Genomic DNA, 26,851 nt, shown 5'->3' with positions numbered 1-26,851 from the left:
CCCCCGTCCTCGCCCCAGCCCCAGCCTGCCGGGGCCGCCGCGGGGTGGGGGCAGCATCCGGGGTCCCTGGCGCGCCCGGCGTGGGCTCCGCGCCCCCCGCGTGCGTGTGCATGCGCGAGTGTGCGCGGGTGTCGGGGTGCGCGTGTGTGTGAGCGCCCCCTGCGGCTCCCTTGCGCCAGCCCTGGCCAACTTGTCCCCGCCAACTCCGTGTTCCCACCCGGGTGCGGCGACCCGGGGCAGCGAAGTCCCCAGTCCCCGTGGCGTTCCGAGGACAGCGGCGGGCCCCGTGCCCTGTGCGCTCGGAGGCGCGCGCGGCAAAGTTTGTCCCGAGCCCCGAGGGGACACGGCCTGGGGGACCTGCGCTCTCACCGCGAGGCGCCCCGGGGTGCCGCGGAGCCCGACTCCGCATTCCTGGCCGTGGGTGCGGGCCCGTGCCCCGCCTCCCGGCCCCGGCGATTTGTTTGGGGAAAGTGATGACAGGAGCTAGTGGCTGGGAATTGGCGCCCGGGGCCCGCCCCGGCAGGGAGGGGAGCCCGCGGGGCTGTCGGTGAGCGCGGCACCTACCCGAGCCCCGAAGCCTGATCTGGGCTCCAGGCGCCGGGCGGGGCGCAGGGCGCGGGAGCTGCTGTGACCGCCGCGATGAGAGAGCAGCCCTTATTTGCCTGGCTGTGATCCTCGAGGCTTGGCGGTTGTGGAATGCAAACGCCAGGACGTGATGGAAGCAGGTTTGTGGTGCATCTTTGGGATTTCAGAGAGGAGCATTAACCGGAGGCGCATCCACCTCGTCATTGTGCCCCCCCCCCCCCGACGATTCCTCGGAGGCTTAAGGGAGATGGGGCTTCTTGCAGCTGGGTCTTTGTACCCACTGAGCTGACTATAATTTCCGCTTGATTACAGCTAAAATAGTCTTTAAGATGAAGTTTCCTGAAATGATTTAAAATAAACACAGATGGAAGGGGGGGGGGAGCTGTAATGAGGCACTTAAAAAATAAAGTGAGCATTTTCTAGAGAACAAGTGGGATTTTTCAGTCTTGGAGAGATTTGCAAGAAATGTATGTAATTTTTAAAAGATCTTTCAAATAGAGGTTTAAAAAAAATCAGTTTTAAAAAATGTTCCTGACTCTGCACAAGGCTTTCCTTCCCTGTCTCCAGGAGTTTCTGACTTTGGGATGTGTTTGCCTTTCTCGCCAGGAGTTGAAGACCCTTCCAGGATGCCGGAGGAAGGTTCTCCGCGGCAGCGGCTGCAGAACAATCCTGTCCCAGACTTTCCTCACCTGCTCAATGCTGATGGGCAGTACCTCTTCTGCCAGTACTGGAAGCCCAGCAGGCCTCCCAAGTAAGTGTTTCGCAGCGGTGGGCTGGGCCGAAGTGGTCCCTGCTCCTGCTGCCTGCAGAGCCACCCTGTCTGAGACCAACTTCCTTCACGGTTTGAACCCTGACCACTGCTGAGTTTTGTACTTCACCATTTTCTTAAAAATTAAGATGCAAGAGTTCTCTTTTTATGATGACAACTGAGATAACGGATGGTACCGTATGGCAGTTTTCAAAAATTCTGCATGACTTCGGTTTTTGCACAGGAGTTGATTTCATGTGGTACAGGCATTCATTTCAAATCAAACCCAACAAGTAAGGAAAAACCCCTAAATGCTAAAGAAAACCAAAATGATGGAGATGTGCCTGTGTAAAGATCTGTAGCTATTTTGACCTTTGCTCTCTATTCCTGCTTAATTCTGACCCTCAGAAGATGGTATCCCGTATGCCTGGGGGACAGGGGTCTGGGTGTGCCCTCTGATTCCCCTCCACCTCCCTCAGGGACTTGTCTTGCTGTGGGAAGCTGGCGTGGGGACTGCACACAGCCAGACAGCTAGTCTCCTGCTGCTGTGCTCCTCATGGGAAGAGCAGGAAAACCCTGCTTTTGTGTTATTCTGGGAAAGACTGTTTGTGGTGACCAGTTGGCCTGGTGACAGGCGAAGGTTTCCTGGCCTGTGTTCTGGGGCAGTGTACCTGTTCTGTAGGCCTCTTGCCTCCTACGGGAGATGATGTGGATCACGTTCCCCTCGGTGTCCGGGTAATCTACTACTGCTGTGCATTTCTCTGGTATCTTCAGCAAGGTGCATGTAATCTGGGCAGCTGCACATTAAAAACACACAAGCCCTGACTCAACCTCACAGCTCCAGAGCAGCTGTACCACCTTGCCGTATTGCTTTCTCTCTAGCACCTGCCCCAAGTGGGCAACAGGCTGATAAAACTCCTGCCAGTTTAAAAGGATTTGTGTCTATGTGTGCATGTAAGAGGAAGAAAGGAGGGTGAGAGGAGTCGTCAAGCATATGATGCTGTTAATGCTGTATTCTTACTCTGACTTACCTGGCGGTAGTACTGGGCACCCTGGTTAGATTCCTAACAAGTTACTGTGTGGTGAGTTACTTGGTTAATACACAGAGAGGGAACAGGGAATTGAAAGTTGCAGTGTTTCGTGTGCAGCCCCAGGCTTCGGGGGCTTTGTTGGTTGTGTTGCAAGGGTGTCCTAGTTTGGTGTCAGTAAAAGAAAGAGGGCGGCTGGGAGCAGTGGGCATGGCTGAGTTGGCTGCCCTTCCTGGACTGGGGGTGGCTGGCATCCTGCCCCGCCTTGCCCTGCAGGCAGTGCTCCCTGCCCAGTGCTTTTGCTCTGCTTGGAGACAGCAGCTCAGTCCCGGAGTTGCAACTGAGCTGTGTCTTGGAAGCCTCACCCGCCTTGTGGTAGATCCCGAGGGCAATAAGAAGGGGAGGAGGTGGCAGGGGGGCGGGGGGGCAGGGGGCAGGGGGTCTGCAGGGCTGTAGGATGTGGAAGGGAAAGAGGTCTGAAAAAGTCAAGGAAAAACAAAAAACGTTAAGGGCACTAGCACCGAAAGAAAAACAGATCCACCAGTATTTGTGACTCAGTTGACACTTTGTGTAGTGACATCCCCATTTTCTGGAAGAGGATTAGAGGTCAGCAAAGCTCCCATGGCTAGCCCAGCTGGCCTGGCTCTGAAGGCCACCATCTACCTGTCCTGCCTCCACTCCCTAGAGATGACACTGATCACCAAGCTCCCTCTTCAGGGGTGATCTTTGAAAGCATTTCACAGCTGACCAATGGACCAGAGGAGGGTACCTGAACCTTCCTGTGGACAGGTATCATCCAGTGTGCTGGATCTTGGGGAGGCCTGGGGTCCTGGAGAAGGGATTATGGCAGCCAGCATGGCAGGGAAGCAGTGGCAGTTTGGGGCAGAGGATTGTGCCAAGTGATGGGGAGGCTTCTCCCAATCTTAATGTCAGAGAGCGATAGCTGCCCTCTTGGCATGGTCTGGAGGAGGCACCCCCCACACATACCCGATCACCTACACGGCATCATCTACTTTGCTTCTGCAAACTCAGGTCATGTTGGGCCTCAGCTTCCCCTTGCTCCGGCTCTTTCCCCCTCTTTAATGCAGTCAGAGCTTTCCCTCCCACAATCCTGCCTCCTCCTAGTCTGGGAGACAGGGAGAAAACAAAGAGGGGACCCACTCTGACCCTCCCCCATGCCTGCTGTGCTGACCAGGGGCCGCCTTACCTGGTCTGCACCTGCTGCGTCCTGTTCTCCCCAGCAGAGGCCTTGGGCCCTCAGAAGCCCCTGGAGTCCTGTGGGCTGTCTTATCCAGAAGGGCGTGTGTGTTCGAGGGAGCCTCCCTTTGTTAGCACTGGTTTGGGTTTGTTTTCTGGGTAAAAAGCTGCTCCCTGGGCTTCTGCAGAGCAGCCCCTGGGGGGCCCGGGCTCCAGGTCCAGCTCTGCAGGTGCCTCGGGCAACAGCTTGTGAGTTCCAGGTGGCAGCTTTGAGCTGGCAAACCGGCTGAACCTGCTCTCCGGACACAAGCTGTGGCTTTCTAGATTTCATACTCCTCAGGCTGGGCACTGAGGAGGAAGAAGGCTCCTCTCGTGCCAGTCATTATGTTTGGACAACCAGCATGATGCTGCTTCTAACAGAGCAGGCCAGGGTCACAGTTCATCCCTCCATTTGGCAACGTCAAGACAGATTCCGCTCCTCTAGGAGTGTTTGCAGCAACAACAAATATTATGCTACTTATGGTGTATCTCATTTTAATTGAGTGCCAGGTAGGCCCTGGGGTTAGACTAGACCCTGTACCTACACGATCTCATTTAATGTTCACATCAGCCTCTGAGACCCTTACATTCTGTGTGTGTGTGGTGAGTGTGAGTACGTGCCTGTGTGCTAGGGATTGAACCCAGGGCTTTTGCATTGACCTACATCCCTGGTCCTTTTTGTTTGTTTTATTTTGAAACAGAGTCATGCTAAATTACTGAGTTGCCCAGGCTGGGCCCCAGCTTGAGATCCTCCTGCTTCAGCCTCCCAGAGTACTGATTACAGGTGTGCCCCACCATGCCCAGCAGTATGATTGTTACTGCTTTTCACATGAGGAAAATGAGGTCCAAAGTTATAAACCATTGACCAGGTGCCAGCCCCTAGATTTGCCCTCAATCCTTTTGACTCAGAGCCAGTTGTTCTTTTTAACACTGCTGAGCATGACAGATTGTGTCCCTACAGGTAGTGTTTTCCTGATTAGTCTTTACAGTTGGGGTTAGGGAACAGATCACTTCCTATAGTAAAAACAAATAGAATAATTCTCCTTCAATATTTACTCGTAATATACCAGAAGTGGACTTGAGATTAAAGAGAGTCACCCATTCTGAGGGGAAAATCTTATCATGCCCTGAGTGACCAGTTGCCTTCTCGGCTTCAGTATGTTGCAGTGATTCTTAGGTAGATAAATTCCCATTGATGTTATCAGCAGCAGAGCTGTGGATGTGGGGCAGTTGTTTATGTACCCCAGGCTGGCCACAAACTTGTGATCCTCCTGCCTCAGCCTCCACAATGCTGAAATTACAGGTGTGCGCCACCATGCCTGCCGTCGTGGGCTCTAGAGCTGGGAGTAATACTTAGTAACTTTCTATTCCACCCACCAAGTGCCCCTTAGGCCCTAGAAAGGATGATGACTTAGCTGCTGAAGACTCTTCAGCCATACCCAGAGCAGGGAAGGTGTTTCCGGGCCACTTGATAAATGATTAAATCACATCACTGGGCAGTGATGTAGTGAAAACAACACTGATCAAAAAGCCCTCATTTGCTTCCTTCTGACCTGGAAGGTTTTGACCCCTACAGGCTAGAACGAGGGCTGGAGCTGGGGCTGGGGGTCAGTTCTTGCTCTTGGGCTGGGGGGGAAAGGCCTGCTGTGGAGACCTGTGCAGGGGTGGCCTGAGGCCATCCTCCCCTCCTGGATCTTTTCCACCCACCCACCCTTCCTCCGGTGCCCTGGAGCAGCCATGCCTTCCTCCCGTGGCTTCTGTGGTGACTGTGGTGTTGAAGGTCGGGGCTGCCTCAGAGGGTGTGGGTCCCCCCAGGGGTGGGGTATCCTGACACGAACCCCGGGGACGTGAGTCTCTGCGCCAGGCAGAACCAGGCCTGGCCTTCTTTTCCTTTGTTACCCAAGGCTTCAGTAAAGTGGCTTCCTCCTCTGTAACCCTGAGGCCTTCCCATGACTTCCTCCTCGCCAGCCCCCCAGTGCCCCTGGCTGAGCTGTCCTGGGCCTGGTGTGGCCCTGTGGTTAACAGGAATTTCCGGCCGGCCCCTCCCCGTTCCCCGGGAGGCCTGCCCCAGGGACACCCCAGCCCCACTCTCCCACCGGGGTCTGATCCCTGTCCTTCCCTGAGGCTCGGTAATCACTTTCTCTGAAGGTTTCCATGCCATCTGGAATGCTGAGCAGTGCCACCTTGAGACACCTTCTCCGACTTGTCCAAATTTACCTGGAGAAGAGTCCTTTCGCCGGAAGCTGGGATGCTTTTTAATGACACAAAACATCCTTCCTTCCTGCCACTCTCAAAATGTCCTCCTCACGTCAGCCGACAGCCTCTTGGGTGTGGCACAGTGGCCCCACTGAGCCATCTGGATCCAGACCAACTCTCACTGATTCTCAAGATTCCTCTTCTCTGCCTTCTGGGAGTTTCCTTCTCCAAGATAAGCCTAGCTCCTGCCCTCCTGTGGGTTGTTAGGCTGGTATTCGGCGCCTGTCTCCCACCCTGCTTATGGGGTGAGTTAAGGGTTAGGGGACCTTCTGCAGGGTGTGCCTTTGTTGCTAGATGAGGTCCAAGGAGGTTCCCCTAATGAGGACCTCACCTTGCCCAAGTTGATTCTTGACTCATCATGGAGAGGAACTTCAGGAAAGGCAGAGGCAGGTTCCTTGGGTGCAGTTAGAGAAGTGCTCTTGAGCCAGCTAAAGCAAAGCTTGGCGTTATCAGCCAGGTTAGTATGCAAGGCATTTGCCTGTGTTTGAAGTTTAGACCTATGACGCCCAACCTATTCATCCAGTTACTGTTTCTTGGAGAGAGGAAGTCTCTGGAATTTATGGGTTTATAGTGTCAGAAGAAATACTGGTTGACATTATGGACTTAGTTTTTCTTTAAGACTTTCAGAGATTTGAGCATGAGGGGCTGGAGCAAAAGGGGCCCAGGGGTGAAAAAGACCACGATCTTGAGTAACTTTGATTGTATCGTGAAGCTGCAGTTACCTCAGAATTACAGTTTAAAACTTACAATGTCCTTGTCTCCTTTCTACCTATTTTTATTTTTTCTGTCCTCCCCTACCTCGAGTGTAGACAGAGCAGAAAGAGGTATTTCCATCTTTTCATGCAGCCCTTGCAAAATCAGCACCCGGGACTCGGATAGCCTGATGTCCAGCTCAATAGTGTCGGGCTGGGCCAGCCCCGGCCGAAGCAAGCAGGCAGGGCAGCTCTTCTTGGTTTCTCTCTTGGCCTGAGCCAGGTTGCCATTCAGCACCACCGCCTGGTGGACTCTGCCTCCCTCTCACCTACATGGCCCAAAGACCCTGTCCCGCTAGTGTCATGAAAGCGGCAGAAGGAGCTCCCCAGATAGCAGTGCGTGGGTAGCAGCCCAGTTGTCTACCGACGATGATGAAGGGATTAGAGGGAGGAAGGAAAGGTGACCGCCCAGGTGTCTCACTAAGGGGCAGGGAAGGAAGGAGCTGGTGGCATCCATGGCACAGGGAATTTGTTCTCTGCCAGGAGGTGCTGGGTGGCTCTGTGGCAGTGAGGACACGTGAGGGCCCCAGATGCTTCTGAACATCATTGGAGCAGCATGGAATGAACCAGTGGGACAGATGGAGGACAGGGAGCATGGACTGCCACAGCCGGTCACGACCAGCAAACTAAGTCACTTCAGATGCCACCTGGGAAATATGAATTAATATTAATCACAAATGACTCCTCTGAAGGTGAGAAAGTGCTCATGATTTGTGCTCTCTCCTCACAATGGAGAGTCAGAAATTAAGCATCTTTCGGTTGTATCTGTGGTTTCACAGAATTTCACAGAATTCTTAACTCTGAGAAAATGGACCCTACTATGACTATCCGGACGGTGACATTATTTAAGTTGGATTCCCACCTCTTAGTAGCACCTCTATTCTCTTGTCTATTTTAAGCATCTCCCAAAGTTTCTGTCTCTCCTGTGAAGCTATTATTTCTCCTGCTGGCGCTTTTGCTTCTGTGATGGCATAGCGAACTGTCTTATTTTTAAATAGGGCAACTCTTCTGGGTTTTTTTTTTTTAAGACTCTTTGAATAGCAAAGATCTTTTGATGGCAAGAGGGAAGGCCGGCTGCTATTCTTGCAGTTGGTTTTTCCAACAGCTTCGTTAAGGGATAATTTCTTCCACTTGCTATAAGAATGTTCTGTGGATACAAATCTGGCTTTGTTCTGCAGTGGAGGGTAAGAACCAAAACAGTGAAATCAGCTGCTTCCTGCATAGCACCCCTTGTCCACCCTGGTCTGTTTATCTGCACCTTTTAGGGTTAGGTCTTAATCCCAGATGCACTTTGCCGGTGAATGCAAACCAAACTGTTGATCATTGTATACACAGGGGACCAGGCTTTAGCGAAGCAAATGTGGCGGCTGAGATCACAAGATGACCCTTGTCCCATATTTTAGGGTCATCCAAGGTTCCTGTTGGTGGGAGGATCTTTTCATTCCACAGCCTTGTCCCTAGGGTGTGGGGGTGGGAATGCCTTGGGGGGGGGTCACTGAGGGAAACTGGGTGACATTGTTCTCTGTGTGCTGGGGGCTATGTGCAAGGCCTTGTGCACTGTGGTGGCCTGCTCCATTTGCAGCTGCTCTGAGCTCTGGTCCGCAGCTGTCCACCCTCCATTGAGTGCACACCTGTTCTCAGCACCCACACAGGGAAGCCACTCCTCATCTTCCCCAAGAAGTCCACACTCCATGTTCCGGGGTGGGGTGGGGGCCACAGCTCCATAGACATTTAGAGAGGAAGAAGGGAAAGACGGATGGGCAATAGGAAGGCTAGAGGAAGGCAGGGAGGGTAGAAGCAAAAGAGGGATAGAGGGAGGCAGGCAGGAAGGAAAGAGGTGACAGGAGGAAGAGAGAAAGTAAGGAAGGAAGAACAAGTGAAGGAGGGAGGAATGAAAGAAAGGACAGAAGGGAATGTAAACTAGTACAACCACTGAAACTAGATGCACACCCATGTTTGTAGCAGCATACCTCATAATAGCTAAATCTTGGAAGCAGCCTATATGTCTGTCAACAGATGGGTAAAGAAAATGTATTTACACACAATAGAGTACTACTCTGCCATAAAGAAGAGTGAGCTTGAGTCATCTGTAGGAAAATACATGCACCCTGAGACCATAATGTTAAGTGAAATAAATCAGACACACAAGTTTAAATATCACATGGCTTCTCTTATATAAAAAACACAAAATGTAAATAAAGGTCCAAATAAAGAATAGATAACAGGCAGCAGCAGGAAGGTAGATCTTTTGCAGATGGAAAGAGGACCAAGAGATGAAGGGAGGAGAGGGAAAGGGACATAAAAAGCATGAAGATGTGTTAGGTGCCTGTACCAACTCCCCACAAGGAATGTGATCATTATGTACTCCAAACGTGGACTAATAAAAATAAAAGGGAAGAGACAGGCAGGGGGTGGAGAAAGGGAGAAGGAAGGAGGAAGGGAAGGAAGGAAGGAGGAGCAGGAAAAACACCAGGCTGTTGCTGCAGTTGGTGGGCTTGCCCTGACCATGGGGTATTCTGGAAGGCCTGGGATGGCATTCGGCGCTTAGGTCTGCGGCCCTTCTGGCAGGGTGGGGATGGGAGTTCATGCACTTCCCTGGGAAGGAGGATGGACCCAGACTCAGCAAGTTGGAGGCCATGACTGGAGGCTCTGGGCATGCCTTCCAGGCATGCTGTATCAAGTTCACATGTGTCAGACAGGTCAGGAGGCCATCCCAGAGGCGCTGTCCGAAGGCCAAGTCATGCAGAGGAGGCAGGATGGAAGAGGAAACATTTCGTAGCCTTTTAAAAAATCTATCACATAGGGCAAAGATCTTTGTACTAAGACTTAGGACCATGGTTCAGTTTTATTACTGAATCTTTTCCTGAGGGTCTTTAGACAGGGTACCATCTCTTTGACCTTGTGGCAAGTTCCTGAAGGTTTGCATCTCATGGTGGCAGGATAACCTATGAGCTTCTCGAAGGCAGAATTTGTGTTTAGTTTTATCCCATCCTCTCCAGGATTTACCTCTTGCAGAATTTCATGCCTGATACAAAATAAGGGACCAAAACACGTTTGTTGCATGTATGATTTTCCTGCCCTGCATTTGGAGTGGAGGGGACTGGGGTGGGGTGAGTCCCACAGTGCCCACTGCCATAGTTTCCCAGGCCACTTCTGCACAGGCGACAGAGCCCCTGATTCCAGAATTAGCAACGCCAAGGTAAGAACATTCCCTGTGGTACCTGAGAGCAGGTGGCTGCTCTTTAACCAACTTAACCTGAATGCAGAGCCCGGCAGGTGGAAATGCATCTGCACGTGGGCGCTGCAGGACAGCAGGTGTTTTCTGTTTTTAGCCTGCAGTCAGCATGGGCCCCAGAATGTGGAGGTGGAGTCTGCTTCCTTTTCCTGATCCAGGGACTGTGGTTTGACAGGTATTAATCAAGCTCCAGTGGAGGGTCCACACAGCTGGATTCTCAGGTCTGTAGGAGTCTGCACCTCTCATGTGCTCGGGCTTGTTCCAGCCCGCCTGCATCAGGTCCATTTCAGTTTGGAGACAGAAGTGAAGCAGCTCTGTTGCCTCCTTGGAAGATGCCTCTCCACATTTGTCAGGGAGGCTGTGCCAGGCGCGGTGGGAGTTTGCCTGTGAGCGCCACGAATTCTGTGCTGGGGCCTGGGAAGGAGGAGGGGGATTGGGTGACCATAAGCTGAGCCTTGAGGGTCCATCTAGGAAGGGGCCATCGAGGCAGGGAGGAACCACTTGTGCACAGGCATGGAGGCAGTGGGGAGGGAGTATGGCACTCTCTGAAATGACAGAGGATCGTGGAAAACTCTCAAGTCTCAAGTGCATGGCAGATGAGTTTGGAATGGCTGGCTTGGGAAGCTGGTTTGAAATGGGTTGGTATTCGGTCCGCAAGGGCAACTGTAACAAAATACTACAGGCAAGGTAGCTTCAATGACAACAAAAATTGTATTTTCTGACAGCTTTAGAGCATGGAAGTTCACCAAGTGTTAAAGTTTGGATCTTAAATGACCCCTAGAAGCCCCTGTGATAAACCCTCGGTCCTGATCTGTGGTAGTTAGGAGGTGGTGGCACCTTTAGAGGTGGGGTGTAGTAGAAGAGAGTTAGGTCATTGAGGGTGTGGCCTTGAAGGGGATTATTGGGATCTGCCCCTTCCTGCTTCTTCACTTCCTGGTCACCCTGAGGTGAGCAGCTTTGCTCCACTGCATGCCCGGGTATGATGTTCTGTGCTACCACCAGCTCAGTGTGATGGGATCAAGGAACCATGGCCTGAAACCTCTGAAACTGTGAGACAACATAAACCTCCTGTAAGGTCATTCAAATAATGTTCTAGAGCTCCATTTAGCTGAATTTCTGGACCCGGATCCAGATCCGGCCTACCTGAAGCTGTGCTTCTCTGTGGGGTCATGGTGGCCGTCCCAGCCTGTGTACAGCTACTGTGCATCTGTCCTGTGATGTCTTGTGTCCAAGGCCATCCCATCTCAGCAAGCCCAGTTGGCCCAGGGGCAGCAGCAGACACAAGATGTCAGCACACCAGAAATAAATTGTCATTCCAGAGTGAGTACCCTGTGCCACCCCAGTACCTGCCTTTTGGCCACCCTGCTTTTTTTTGGTTTTTTTGGTTTTTTTTTTGCTTGCTGATTTTTGTCAGAAGTGCCTGTCCCCTGCCCAGTGTCATCTTAAGCTAGGGCTGGTGACACCCAGTCATGGCCACTGAGACATAGGAGACCTATCTGGAAGGTTCTGGCTTCATGGTAAAAGCCAAGAGAGTGAACCTGAGGGTGGTGGCACACACCTATAATCCCAGCACTCCAGAGGTTGAGGCAGGAGGATCACCTCGAGTTTAAGACTAGCCTGGGTTACATAGTGAGTTCAAGGCCAGCCAGGACTGCATAGCAAGACCCTGTCTCAAAAAAAGAAAATGAGATTTTTCTCTCTATCCTCCCCATTCCCCTCCCCTCCTAGCTAGGAGTGGGCTCAGATGCTTGCAGCTGTAGCACCCGCCTTGCAAGAGTGGAGGAAAAGGTCTAGGGTCCTGATGGGACTCCTGAACCCACCTTGGGTCTTCCTGCAAAATAGACTTGGGTTCCTAAGAGATGCATTGATGTCTGTGCATCTTGGCCACCATTTGTGTTCTGGTTCTTCCAGCCAGAGGTGTCCAAAAGCTGGAAGAGACAGGTGAGAAGCTGGTCAGGCTGCAGCAGGGCCAGGGCAAACAAGTAGGAGTGATCGTGGGAAGGAGGAAAGGCATTCTGAGCACCTATCACCCCCTAAGTAAAGGCACTGGTGATGTTGGACAGCAGTGGACGTGGGGCCCGAGCTGGCAGGGGGTGGTTGTTTCCACAGCGCCCTTTCCTCCATCTCTTGCCTCGGTGACTCTGCAAGTGTGAACCCTGGGGAGCCACTTTGGGATCTTGAGGGGAAGCCTGGCTGAGGAAGGAGCCTGCCTCAAGAAAGCAGAGCAAAGAGGTGTTGAGAGGGAAACCAGATCAAGGTCAGATGTCACCTCTCGAATCTGAGACTTGCGGTCTTGAGCCCTAAGTATGGGCAGTATCCTCCATCACAGTGGAGAGAATCATCACGAATCTGGACATGGCCTCCTTGGTGGCCATGGTTAGAGGCTGAGGCTGTTTTTTGGTTTTTTGGGGGGGGGGTTTTGGTACCAGGGATCGAACTCGGGTCCTTGCGCTTGTGCAGCAGGCAGCGAAACCACTGAGCTAAATCCCCGGCCCCATGAGGCTGTTTTTTTGATAAGGGGAAACTCTGAAGTAGGAGAAAAAGCCCAGTTTTCATGGAGTGTTTACATAAGCCAGAGTGGGGACGGAAACCATCCTGAAAGGGAATGTCAAGCTGCTGCCCCTGTGCGTGTGTTACTGTGTCTTTGGAGGCAAGAGAGACCTCCCTTCTCTCTGCTTATCATTTACAGGATCTACCAACCAGAGATTCATTTCATAAAATTCTCTTTTAAAATGCAAATACTTTTCCATCTTAAGATAGTGGAAAAAGAAGAGCAAATTAAAATTAAAGCAAGCAGAAGGAAGAAAACAGTAAGATGAGAGCAGAAATGAATGAAATAGAGAATAGAAAAACAAGACAGAAAATAAATCCAAAAGTTGGTTGACAGTGTCAACAAAATTGACAGACCTTTAGCAAGATTCATCAAGACAAAAAGAAGACTGAAATTACTAGAGTCAGGAGTGAAAGAAGGACATTATTACCAATTTTTCAGAAATAAAAAGGATTATAAAGGAATACTATGAGCAAGTAATAACATGAATTAGTAAGCAAAAAAACTACCCACAAAGAAAAGCCCAGGCCCAGATGGCTTCACTGTTGAAAGCTCCCAAACATGTTATGAAGAATTAACATGAATTCTTTCCCCCAAAAAAAGGAACACTTTCCAAGTCATTCTAAGTAGCCAGTATTACCTGGATACCTAAAACAAAATAGACATCACAAGAAAAGAAAAGTGTGGATCAATATCTCTCATGAATATAGATGCAAAAATCCACATGGGCCGGGGATTTAGCTCAGTGGTTCTGCCACCTGCCTCGCAAGCAGAAGGACCCGAGTTCGATTCCTGGTACCAAAAAAAAAATCCACATAAAATACTATCAAACATACTAAAAATACTAAGAAAAAAACCTATGGATTTAGCAACATAAAAAAAATTTATACCATGACCATGTGAGATTTGTCCCAGGAATGCAAGGGTGGTTTAATATCTGAAATACATGAGTGCAGTTAACCAGATGAGTAGAATAAGATACAAAACCATGTGACCCTCTTGATAGATGCAAAAAAAATAAGTATTGGACAAAATTTAATACCTTTTCTTGATTAAGAACTCTCGGAAAGATAGGAATAGAAGGGACCTCCCTTAGCCTGATAAAACAGCTACAAAACCCTCACAACTAACATTCCTGGCAGGTGGCAGAACCACTGAGCTAAATCCCCGGCCCACAACTAACATTCCTAATGGATGCTTTTCCACTACAATCAGGAACAACACCTGTCTGTCCATCTCACCCCTCTCTACACCTTGTACGGGGGAAGCAACACCTAGAGGTCCTGTGATGTCAACTATATTAAAAATAGAATCATAGTGGGGGGAGACTGGAAATATAATTGTGGTCATCTCTAGGTTGTGGAGTTGTGACATTTTACTCTTTGGGCTTTTCTGTATTTCCATCCTTTTCCAGAGGGACCAGTTTGGGGAATGCTATGGAGGACATTATACCTGAGCCAGGTCTTGAAATTGGATAGGATTTGAACAAAAAGGAAGTGGGTTCCAGGAAGGAGGACTGAACACCTGAAGGCCTGGTATGGATTGGAACAAATGGTCGGAGCACAGGCAATGAACTGGAAAGGACCTCGTGTGCCTGTGTGGACTTGAACCTGTGGGCAGCGTGTGACCTCTGAGGCTCCTTTGGTGAGACCATGTGGGACTTAATGCAGGGGCAGGAGCAGAGACCCCTTCGGGGGAGGCCTACAGAAAATTCTTGTTAAGGCAGAGAGGGCAGCAAGAGAGAAATGTCACAGAAGAAACAGTGGGGGCCATCAGAGCATGGCTCCTGAAGGTCAGCAGCTGGCCTGGGTATCTCCTTCCCTTCCTGACTTGGGTGGTCCTAGCTACCAAGCAGGGAGTGTGAGAGGAGATTGCTTAGGAGATGACTCCTCCACAGTGCCCTTTCCTATAGCTCTTCTCAAAATGACTCGGAGACTCCCTGAAGGGAGACAAGGCTGGATGTCAGCAGGCTCCCAGCTTCCAGATCCCAAGTAAAATGGGCCTGGGTTTCCTGCAAAATCTTCAAGGAAAGAAACAATATACATAGCTGTAACTATCCATCTAGCCATCCACTCACCCATCCATCCACCCTAACCCATCTAACTATTCATCCATTACCGTCCATACCTCCATCCATCCATCCTTTTTTTTTTTTGGTTCCTGGGATCAAACTTGGGTCCTTGCGCTTGCTTGCGGGGCAGGCTGTGGAAACACTGAACTAAATCCCCGGCCCCCATCCATCCATTTTTAATCTGTCCATCCACCTGTCCGTTTTTAATTGACTTACCTATCCATCCACCCACCCACCCACCCTCAATTCATCCAGCTATTCATCCGTCATCCATTTGTCCATCCATCCATCAGCCCACCCACCCATCCTTGTTTCCATCCGTCCATCCATCTTTTAATCCATCCACCCACCCATTCATTTATTAGTTTAATTCAACAAATACTTCCTGTGCACCAACTCTGTGACAGGATTTGTGCAGGGTTGTGGGGGATGGAGAAACCTTTAAGCCCTCAGAGTCACTGCCTTCCAAGGGCTCAGCATGCAGGGAGAAAGGCAGGCAGCAAGCCACAAGAGTAGGTGCCAGAACTGCTTTAGAAAGTGGCAAGCATGATGGAAGAAGTGTGTTGAAAGTGAGGGGGAGGATTTTGAGGAGGATTAATGGCAATGTGTCTTTTACTGTAATACATTTAAAAATTGTAAACATTCACCATAGTTTTTTATTACACCTTATATGTATCTTTCTAATGATTTGTTTATAACAATTTCTATTTAAGCCTGGATCAGCTTTGGACAGGGAAAGCAAGCTGATTTCAGGAGGGCCCAAGCCTGTGTCTGCCATGTTGCTGGATACTTCTTTGGCTTACCTCCCCAAATCTCACAGCACCCGTGGGTGGTTAGCATCATTCTTGCCTCTTTGATTGCTGTAGATACTGAGACTTAGCCACATGCTCATGAGTGGCAGGATTAGGACTTGATCTCAAATTTTTTCGCTTTGAAAGCACTCTTCACACTCAGCACTCAGCTCTGCCTAGGAAACATTCACAGCACCGTGCATAAACCCAGTTGTGTGCACAGAGCTGAGTTAACCTGACAACCTCTGGGTGGTAGATGTGACAACCCGTTTTGCAGATAAGACTGGAGCTTGGAAAGGCTCCGTGGCTCAGGTCCTGTGTGTAGGAGCAGCAGGTCTGTGATGTGAGCCATGGTCCAAGCTCTGTCCACCCTCTACAGGTGTGGACCCAGCACTACTTTGATTATGCCAGCGTCGTTGCAGCTGCCTGTTTGGTCATGACGGAGCTCAGTGGCCTCATCATGTCTGTAAGTTGGTGGCCGTTTTCACAAATGCATTGCCATGCTGGTCTCACCTCTCCACTGTCCCAATAAATTCCTGATCAGTCGCTGCCATCCGGTTGGCATTTTACCACCCAGAAGAACTCAGAGCCATCTGCAGCCTTGGGGAGTTCATGCTGTTCTCCTTCCAGGAAAAAAAGAAAAAAACACCACAATGTTATATAAGATGAAGCCAGCACGTCTGTATAGGAAGGCTGGGGGGCCGCTCCTCCACCCAGAGACTCCCAGTTTGAGCAGCTCTACCTGCTGTTTCCTGCTGTGTTCTGGTCCAAAATAGTGTTGCAGCTGTCTTTTTAAGCAGAACCTTTATGAAGAACTCTATGCCATCCCTGTGTCGCACAGACCTGTCCTCCCCAAGATCCTCCTGGGCTGGTGCCGTGGGCTTCCCCATGACACCTCCCTCCCATCTCTGTGGAGTGCTTTGTCCTTTGTCCCCGAGTGGGGTTGGGGTGACCTGTGGTACCTGTACCACTGCCTCCCAGGATGGCTGGCCCAGCCCAGCGATTGCCCTGTCTTCCTGCTAGAACAGGCTCCCCCCACTCATTTTAGGGTGTTTTCTACTCCATTGTTGCAGTAAAACCAGCTGTGTTGTGCATACATGCGTGTGTGTGTGTGTGTGTGTGTGTGAACATCTTCATGATAATACCCTGGGAAATGAAAGTGGAAAGATAGGATCACTGGCCATTCCGGGACCATGACTCCAAACACACTCAGACTCTGAGAAGTCAGAAAGCAGCCAACAGATGAGCTCACTGCATCCCTTGGCTGCACAGTGGGGAAAGTGAGGCATGGAAGACTTGGCTCACCCATTCCCTGTTGGAGATACAGGTGGCAGTGGCGGGAGCCAGAGAGCTGTCTTCAGGAAGTCAGCAGTGAGAGTGATTGTGACTCCGGAAGGCAAGTGTGCAGAGGTGGTCTGCTGACAGCTGGGCGGCTAGGATGGCTCTGAGCCGAGTGACCTTTGAGCTGGCTCTGGATGGGGACCTGCTGGCCGGTGACAAACTGGGGGTGGGGACTGTCTGCCTCACTGTCTGGTGCTCACCAAATGGCGGCAGGGCATTTGGACTCCTTCTAGTTGTTTCTTTTTTTTTTTTAGTACCGGGGATTGAACTGGGGACCTTGCACTTGCAAGGCAGGCGGAGGCACCACTGAGCTAAATCCCTGGCTCCTTCCAGTTGTTTCTGTCCCGCAGCCCCACATGCTGTCTCCCAGACCTCAGCTGCTCACCTGACACCTCTGGGATGTATTTCTGCGGCTCTTTTATCTCCATATTGTTTTTCCTTAGTTTTTTTTTTTAATCAGCTCATTTTCTTTTTTACTTTCAATCTATTTTAAGAAGAGAGTTTATCCTAACATATGACACCAGATACCAGTGTTCATCACATGCTGCAAATAGAAAGTGACCACGAGAAGAAAGCAAAACCACAGTGCTGGATTCCAGCTCCACACGGGACTTGTCAGAAAGCCCCTAGGCTGTGACCTCACGGTGCCGAAAGGGGAGACGAGACATGTGGAGCAGATCAGCCCTGAGCTGAGGCTGCCTCTTATGTACCCGAAGATTGGCATGGGATGAGCCAGGGATTACATAACATCTTCCTGGTACATTTTGATTTCATTCGATTCAGTGGCCCCAAACCCTGTTAATGCATCCTGAGCTAGACCAGCCATGCACATCTTATAGCTGAGAGACTCCCTGTTCTGTACAGCAGAATTCTTCATTACACGGCTAGGAAATGTGGAGGGCTTTACCATCCTTCTAAGTCATCGCTGCTCTAGCTGTCTTCAGAAGTGCCTTCTGCCCTGATAATATGCACAGGCCCTTCCGAAGCTGTACAGGAGCTGCATTACCTTTGCCTGCAGAGCCCGGAGCACGGTAAGGCGTCCCAGATGGCATGTGTACCACCTGCAGTTGGCTGTGAAATTGGCTGATACCTAGGAGAGCTTAGGGGGCAGCTGGGCACCAGATCACCCCCTTTGTGCCTTCAGGTGGCTGGGAGATGGGTGTCCACGGCCTCCCCAGCACAGTAGACAAAGAACTGCCGGGAACTGAGGGCTGGTGCTCTCTCCTGGAGGCCAGGTCAGTCCACCAACATCTGGCCCTGGGCCATCCTTTTCCAGTATCTTGGGACAGCTCTGAAGCTCTTCATTAATGGACCAGACTACAAGTCACACGGTCTGCTGACCATTAGTGATTTCCCAGAAGGCTAGTTCCAAATATCGACCCAACCTGCCCTGAGGCGCCCTTTGGCTGAGGAACCTCTTCGGCCCTGGGGAGATTCTGCAAGCTGATGAACGGCCTTCAGCTCCAGCCTCTTACAGTCCAGAGCTGCTCTCCCAGGAAAAACAAATCACTCCTGGAGGTGGCAGCCTCCAACGCGCAGGGAGTTGGTTGGAGAGGCAGGAGCTATCTGGTGGTGGAGTCATCATTTCCACATAAGTTTCTAACCTAGTTTGCAGAGGGTGATTATCCATATCTTCTGCACCTCTAGGAGAGTGCAGGAAGAAGGGGAGACATGGGAGAGGGTAATTAAGCTTAATTAGGGAGCCCAGCATGTCAGCTTTGCTCATTATCCTAGCATTTTGGGCACCAGGACTGTGGGGCTGCTCCAGTCTGATCATGTTTTTATTGGTAGCAACCAGATACGCCCCTGAGGGAGGGGAGTTTTCTTTGGCCAAACTTGCTTATCTTCATTATTAGTACGTATTGGCAGTACATGGTGTTTATATTCCCTGTGTGGAGTCAATGCATGCAGTACACAGCACAGTTCCTTTATTCATCCCCTCATCTCATTTCTTGGTCCCTTCCCATTTGAGAAAGATCTCCCCATTTCCTATTATCTGACTTCTGTTTTGTTCTTTTTTTATAATTTGAGTTTCTCATATAAGAGAAACCATGTGATATTTAAGTTTGGGTGTCTGATTTATTTCACTTAACATTACGGTCTCAAGGTGCATCCATTTTCCTACAAATGACTCCAATTTCTCTTTTATGGCAGAGTAGTACTCCATTGTGTGTAAATACCACATTTTCTTTATTGATTCATCAGCGGATGGACATAAAGGCCACTTCCAAGATTGAGCTATTGTGAGTTGTGCTGCTGTAAACATGGGTGTGCACATAATTACGGTAACATCTGTCACTCTTTCAGGAAAATACATAGAAGGGGCTAGGTCAAATGGAATTTCTCCTTTCGCTTTCTGAGGAATCTCCACACTGGTTTCCATAGTGATTGTGTTAGTTTACACTCCCACCAACAGTGTAGCAGGGCTTCTTTCCCCTGCAGCCTCTCCAGCCCTTTTTATTATTGATTTCTTGATGATGGCCACTCTTTCTGAGGTAAGATGGAATCTTCAGCATTGTTTTACTCTGCATTTCTCTAGTGCCCTCTCTGGTCAAATTTTTAAACCTCGTACGGTGCTGTGGGGAGCCAGTCAGGTTCCAGCAGTGAGTTGGAGCTGTCATTATGTAAATGTCACAGAGTATCCTCGCACAAACTGAGGTGGTTGTGATAATGCTGGGCGATAACGGTCTTCAGGACGACCATCGCGTGTGTGGGCCTCTTTCCCCCACCTGTTGTGATGCATCTATGCATCATGTGACTGCATCTCTTAAACCTCTTTTTCTTGCAGTTCTGGGGATTGAGCCCAGGGTCTTAACACTGAGCTACAACCTAAGCCATTTAAAAAAAATGTTTTATGGGCCAGGGATTTAGCTCAGTGGTTCCGCTGCCTGCCTTACAAGCGCAAGGTCCCGAGTTCGATCACTGGTACCAAAAAAAAAAAAGTTTTGCTTTGAGACAGGGTCTTGCTAAGTCACTGAGTTGCCCAGGATGGGCTTTGATTTGTAATTCTCCTGCCTCTGCCTCCCAGAGTGCTGGGATTACAGGCATGCACCACCACACCTGGGTCTCTTAAACTCTTTTTGTTTTGCCTTAAATTTTCTACGTTTTATGTTTCATTTTTTTAATTGACACATTAAAATTGTACATGTTTATGGGAGTCCATGTGATGTTTCAGTAATGTTCAAATCAGGATATACAGTGATGCCTCGGCTCACAAACTTAATTCGTTCCATGACTGGGAAAAATGGCCACAGGGGTGTTTGTCATTGGATGTGGAGTTTGTGAATGGAAACAAAATTTGCCAAATGCTTCTGTTCACAAACCAAACTATTTGTCAGCAGAAGCATTCATGAACCAAGGTATTACTGTCTTCTCAATCATTTGTCATTTCTTTGTGGTGAAAAACATTCGGAATCCTCTTTCCTAGCTTCTTAGATGCATATAGTGCATCATTGTTACTTCTAGTCATTCCCCTGTGCCGTAGAACACCAAAACTTACTTCTCCCATTGACTCTTGACTGGATACCTGTGGTGTCTTACATCTGAAAGCCCAGGGCCTCTGGTACTGTAGGGACAGTTCTGTGTTGTGAGGGATGGGGCAGAATGTCCCCGTGTGCTGCCACTCCGGCCCCCACCTGACGTTATCTACGCTGTGCTTAACACAGCCCGACATATATTCATTTGCTAGTTAGTCTGCAGCTCCTCTATGAGGAGAAGGACTTGAGGTAACTCAGATATGTTCCAGAGCCTAATCCAGTTCCCATCCACACAGAGCCCTCCCCGTCTCCTTACTAAGGGAGAAATAAGAGCCGAGAACTGGCGGGGAGGAGTGCTGGCGTGGGTCCTCTTGCGTATTTCTCTTGGTACAGCTGTAACCATAGCAGTCTTCTGGCCACTTTCATGGGGCCTCATCTTCTCTAGAGAGAAAATATACATGTATATATTATGTAATTAAATAATTAATATAGAAATAAAATATTTAGTATAACTATATACTTAAGATATATGTTATGCTGGGTGCAGTGCACACCTATAATCCCAGCTATTTGGGAAGCTGAGGCAGGAGGATTGCAAGTTAGAGGCCAGCCTGGCCAACTTAGTGAGACCCTGTCTAAAAATAAAAAATAAAAAGGACTGGGGATGTACCTCAGTGCAAAGGCCCTGGGGTCAAGCGCTAGTACCACACACACACAGACGCACAGACACACACACACACACACACACACACACACACACACACACATGCAGACCTCATATGTGCACTTTTTTAAAAAGGAAATAGATACTTTAGGAAATATGTAAACATCTCAACCTCATTCTGAAACATCCCTTTTTAATTAGTAACTGTCCTGGTCTGTCTTCTGTTGCTAATAATACAATATCACAGACTGGGATAAATTATTAAAAAAAAAAACAGGGGCTGGAGATTTAGCTCAGTGGTTTCCCCGCCTGCTGTGCAAGCTCAAGGACCCGAGTTCGATCCCCGGTACCAAAAAAATAAAATTAAATTAAATTAAATTAAATTAAAAAACAAAAAACAGGTTTGATTTGGCTGGAACTCCTGGCCCAAGGTGCAGGGCCTTGTCTGGTGCTGGAGAAGCCCTGAGCAGCACATCCTGTGGCGGGGATAGGAACTGAGTGTGTGTGTCTGTCCTCCAGCCTTGCTCTTCCTGGAAAAGCACCAGACTCATTCCTAGGGATTCCACTCTGCTGACTGCCGAGCCCCACTGCACCTCCAAACACCACTGTCAGTTTCTGCCTTTTCACACCTCACAGTGGGGGGTAAATCGGCCACCTTCAAACCCTGGCTGCTAGTGCTGCTCTCCTTCCTCTCTGACCTCCACCCAGCTTCCTTCTCCGTTCCAGACCAAAGAGCCCTGGGGGACCCCCGAGCTGAGCTTAGAGAAGGGAGATGAATCTCAAGAGGTTTCTTGGAAGCCAGCAGGGGTGATGTGGGGACAGGCCAGTGGGCGGTTCTCACTGCCAGGCTGACCAGGGATTTCGATGGAAACATGTATGACAGCAGGGTCAGTCGTGGCAGGAAAACACTAGCTAATCACAGAAGGACCCGACATTGAATTGGGATGACCAGCCTGTCCGTGGTGGCCGGCTGGGCTCCCCCAGCAGGAAGACATGTTGGTTGATAAGATGGTAATCACAATGGCCAGCTTTGTTGTGCAGTCTGTGTCATTTGGTTCTCACTGCGGGTCCTGGCATTATCCCCGTTTCATAGATGAGGAAACAGAAGTTCAGCTACTTGACTAAAGTCACAGGGAGGAGCAGAGCCTGGATTTGAACCTAGGGGAACTGGTGGAGCCAGACACCGAAGGATCTTAGTAAAAACAATCTCATTTGTTAAGGTTCAAGCTGAGTGTTGTAGCAGAAAGTCCTCAAAGTATAGTAGCATTAATAAGATAAAAGTAGATTTCAGGGCCAGGGATGTAGCTCAGTGGTTTCACTGCCTGCTGCGCAAGCACAAGGACCCGAGTTCGATCCCCAGTACCAAAAAAAAAAAAAAAGATTTCCCTCATTTAACACCCCAGGGGTGAGCAGTCCAAATGTGTAGGACCCCTCTGCTTTTCATAGGCAGCCAGAAACCCTGATTCTGCCCATTGTGATGCCACAGTCTGGCATCATTACTCTGGGCTAGTCATTACCTCTCTGCCCGGGCTATGGAAAGGAGAAAGAGAACAGGTCTAGGCAAGCAGAGCATTGGAAGCAGATGTCACAGAAATCTCATGCATTTCTTCTACTCCTGCTCTACTGGCATAACTAAGGCCACGCTTAGCTGCAAGGAAGGCTGGGAAATATGGTCTCTCTCTGAGCCGCCATATGTCCTGCTAAAATGCTATCGCTGTGGAAGAAAGGGAGATTGGAGCATAGGGCAGTCTGCCAAAAAGACTGTCTCCTCTTTCGTGAATGTTAATATTAGTCCACCACAAGGACACTGCTGTCTGTATTCATTATTCTCTTGAAAATGTAGGGTCATTTGGTCATCTAATATTATTAAGGCCTTTCTTTGCAGGTGATTCTGTGATGAGTGATAATACCTCATAAGCCTGATTCACTACGTGACATAGCCGAGAAAGGAGCCAACAGCCATAAAATAGGAAAAAGAATTGGCCTGTGAATTTCATTCATTCATTCAGCCTCATTTATTTACATATGTCTCATTTTAAGAAAGGACGTAAGGATGTACATCTGTAGTAATATGCCTTCAGCAAGTTGCTACTCAAACCTATGATCTCTTTCAACCTCTTACCCACCATGAGGGGGGCAGGGTAGGTTCTAAGAAGTCACATGAGCACCAGGGATCACACTGGCTGGTGAGCCAGTGTTCGGAGTTAATCTCCTAGGTACTGTGGTAGAATGGATGAAACACAGAGTTGAGTTTAAGTGGAACCAAATTCTTTTGACTACTGGCAAATAATCTCTCATTTGGAGCCTCGGTATCCTCATCCATAAAACTGATGCTAAGGTCACATATGTCAGAGAGCCTGTTATGGTTTATAGGTGGCTGAATTAAGTTCCTCCAGATGTTTGACTAAAGGCTCTGTGTGCAGGGTGGTGGGACCTTTAAGAGGTGGGGCTTAGTGGGAGATGCTTAGGTCATTGGGGAGGGAACCCGTGCTCAAGTGGTAGTTCTTGGGAAACCTCACCACCTGGCTCAAGACAGAATGTTGCTTCCATCTGCACCCCCACCATTGCTATCCGCCATGATGTGATAGAGCCAAGACCCACATCCTGCCATTAGGGCTCCACCTCCAAAACTGTGAGCTGAATAAAGCTCTTTGTCTATGTAAGTTGGCTGTGTCGTCAGGTATCTTATTCTACATTACAGCAATGAAATTTGACAAACGCAGGGCTGTTAGGAAGATCTGCTTAAGGTGGTAGATTAGTCCTTACATAAATGGGTGCTCCCAGGTGTAAATTTCTTCCCTTGGCTCCTTCGGAGCTCTTGGACCCTGCGTGTTCCGTGATGTTCCAAGGCTTCACTGAGAGAACACTGAGCTTACAGGGCTAGTAGAGATGCTCATCCCATTGGTGCTGGGGTTCTCCATGGCCTCACTTCCTTGTGGCAATTCTGGCTAAACCTCTGCTTCCCAATTCCTTCCTGCTTGGCCCTTAGTTGCTCTCTGGTACCCTCCACCATGGCCACATCTTCTGTGGTCTCAGCTTATCATGGACCCCTGGCCTCCCCACCCTCCTTGGTAGCCAGGTTCCCCGAGCAGGCTGGAGAGCAGAGACTCCTCATGGTGGGAAACTTCTGCCCAAGTGAGGAGCATGGAATGCGCTGGGCGAGGAACAGGCCAGCAGCACAAGTGTGGGGTGAGAACAGATGCAAGGGCAGAGCTGAGCCCTTGGCAGTGTTTGGCTCTCAGCATCAAACAGAGATGGAATTTGTGCAAGCACAGATTTGAGTGGGTGAGGCTGGGGGCAGGGTGTCAAGCTAGGAGGCTGCTGTCATCACTGAGGTCTGGAGTAACAAGGGGGGGGGTAGGAACAGAGGGAATGAAAGACAGATGTAAAAGAGGTGTGGATGGGGAGGAGCCGCTCACGCCGGAAGTCCTGGGCCTCAGAGTCCGGTGGTGGTCTGCAGGAGGGCAGCCTAGGGGACAGGCAGCAGGAGAAGAACATGGTACAGAGTTGAGAGCTGAACGCTGAAGGTGGGAGCCCAGAGAGGTATGCCGCCTGGTGGAGAGCACCCAGGAATCCACTTTGGGCACAAGCAGGGAGGTGTGCAAACCTCTCTTTAATCCAGTCTGGACTTTCTACCTAAGCTATTGTGCTGGAGAAAGTAAGATTTGCTCTAAACCTGATGAAGTCCACCAAGGAACATCTTGTGCAGCAACTCTGTGCTAGCATTGTTCTGAGAGATGAAAACAAGGGAAAACAAGGAAGTAGTCATCTGCTGCAGAAACAACATGGAAAGGGGTTATCCCAGCCCACTGTGGCCAGAGACAGTGAAACAGGCCCATGGGGCCCCCCGAAGGGTGATGTCCCCTGAAGTTCCATCAGCACTGGGTGTTGCAATGTGCACAGGGTTTCACCAGGCAGAGAGGAAGGGGAGGTGCATGAGGCTGGGGGCCCAGAATGTGCACAAATGTGGTGTGAGGCATTGTCACCAAGAAGGCTCCTATGTGCAGAAGGAGATCCTCCACCTCACTGATCACCAGGGAAGAGGGAATCTAGAAGCCTCCACTCACACTTGTTCCTCTGGCAGAACTGAAGGTCTCACATTACTAAGTGTTGGTGCAGGCATGGGCTAGAAGAATGCTCATCCATCACAAGGAGCATAAACTGGTCTAACCTCTGTGGAAAACAGTTTGTCAGGACCTGGTAATATTGAACATCCTCATGCTCCTGTGCTCCAGTAATTTTACCACCAGCTAAACACCAGAGAGCGTCTTCAAAGAGTATTGTGTTTACAGGGAACAGCACAGTGTTGCAGTGGGAATATTCACACCCTGGGCATATTTGAGTAGGCTGAGCCTGGGAAAAGTTTTTAAAGATAAGGAAGAGGACTGCCTTGGATATTTTGGAACAATAATTCTCAGTCACCGTGATTGACAGCTAGAATGGCATCAGTCCAAGGCTGAGCAGACAGCGCTGGGCAGACGTTGTTGCAAAAGGACGTTTTGTATAAAGTTGTATAAGGGGGCCGGGGATTTAGCTCAGTGGTTCCACCACCTGCCTCAAAAGCGCAAGGTCCTGAGTTTGATCCCCAGTACCAAAAAACAGAACAAAACAATAAAGTTGTATAAGGCTGTGTGAGCTTGTTCTGGCAGAGTCTTTTTGTGGTTGCCACTATCAGGCAGTCATGTGCCATTGCAGCTTCACAGCTTGATTTACGTTTTTTGGTTAAAGATGATGCAAGAGACTACACTTTGATTCTGACAGTGTTCACATTTCTTTCACGTTTCATAGAGAGGCTCTTGCCCCTGGCCATCAGGAGATGTACAACAGTGTCCATTGCAGCAGGACTTGTAATATACCCAAGTAAAAACAGTCCACATGTCTACCAATAGGAGGATAGACTATTCTTACAGCAGAATACTATACAGTACTGAAAAATATACTGAATACTTACAGTACTATACAGTCCTGAAAAATCTACACATAACAGTGCAGATAAGGCACCAAAACAGATTAAACAAAAGAAACAAGTCTTAGCAAAACCATTAGAAACAAGTGTACTGTACTTTTATAAAACTTTAAATGTAAGTGAGCCTTAACAGGGCCAGGGATTTAGCTCAGTGGTGCCATGCCTGTCTGGCAAGTGCAGGGTCCTGAGTTTGATTCTTAGTGCCAAAAAAAAAAAAAAAAGTGACCCTAAACAGGTTACTACTTTACTTACGTGTACAGGTGGTTAAACTATAAGCAAGGATTAATGATCAATGACAAAAGTTGGAGCAAGTGGGCCAGGGATTTAGCTCAGTCATTCCGCCGCCTGCCTTGCAAGCGCAAGGACCTGAGCTCGATCCCCGGTACCAAAAAAAAAAAAGTTGGGGCAAGTAGTTACTCCTGTAGGGGAGGAGGCAGCACATGATGTGCTTGTAAATGCCAATGACATTTTAGCAGTTGGTGGTGGGTAAATGGGCATCTGCTTTGTTTTGATTATTTAACCTGCACAGATGAATTGTTTGTTCTTTTTAATATTTATGTCTGTTTCATAAGGAGAAATTATATAACCCTACCAATCTGTGTGACATTGGCCCAGGTGTGGTTGGAGGTGAGGTCGAGGTACATATTTATATATTGCCATCTAAAAATGCTAATTTTATGTTGCTTTCTATTCTGGAGTATTTTAGGATATTAGTGATAGTCAGGATCTATAAAGTCTTAGGCATATAAATAAGAAATTATAGACAACCGTAAGAAAAGGAATGTGCTAGATCCCCATCTTTTTGCCCTGGGTTCTGTTCTCAGGGACCTCCCAGCTTCAAAAACAGCCTGTGTGGGGGGCAGGTCTAGACTGGGTTTGGGGGGCCCAGAGGAAGTCACATATTCATCTTGGGGACATTTGTCTTTGGCTGGAAAAAGTCAAGCTGGGCACTGAGGAGGACTCTCAGCATTTCTCCGCCGTGCCCAGGCCTTCTGGGTTGGAGGAGAGATAGGAGCCAGCAAGGGACAGGATGGGAGGCAGCCAGGAGTGAATGTCCTGGACTCCGAGTGGACAATGGTTCTGGGCCATGTCCGCTGCAGCAAGCATGGGCTAGGGCGTGGCAGGTGGGGAGAAGAGGTTGATGTTGGCAC

General features: G+C 49.4%; 1 protein-coding gene across 17 annotated transcripts in view; it reads left to right on the top strand.

Moving 5' to 3' along the window:
- Mgll (monoglyceride lipase) overlaps nt 1-26,851 on the top strand; it is a 178,019-nt gene that overhangs the window by 94,554 nt on the left and 56,614 nt on the right. For 10 of the 17 annotated variants that reach the window (XM_087196974.1, XM_004875281.4, XM_021252502.2 and 7 more), the window contains one exon: nt 1,192-1,336. In XM_087196974.1, the coding sequence (XP_087053100.1) occupies nt 1,212-1,336 (125 nt within the window). In that variant the 5' untranslated portion in view covers nt 1,192-1,211. Of the gene's footprint in view, nt 1-41; nt 726-809; nt 1,053-1,191; nt 1,337-26,851 lie in introns of those variants that run through there. The other 7 variants (XM_087196983.1, XM_087196975.1, XM_004875278.4 and 4 more) reach the window with 6 other exon arrangements.

This window comes from Heterocephalus glaber, unplaced genomic scaffold (genome assembly GCF_053883595.1).
Source record: "Heterocephalus glaber isolate CG9 unplaced genomic scaffold, H.glaber_assembly_v1.0 deba00001645, whole genome shotgun sequence".
Lineage (NCBI taxonomy): Eukaryota > Metazoa > Chordata > Mammalia > Rodentia > Bathyergidae > Heterocephalus > Heterocephalus glaber.
Note: the sequence above shows the minus strand (reverse complement) of the source record. Positions and strands in the feature narration are given on the sequence as shown.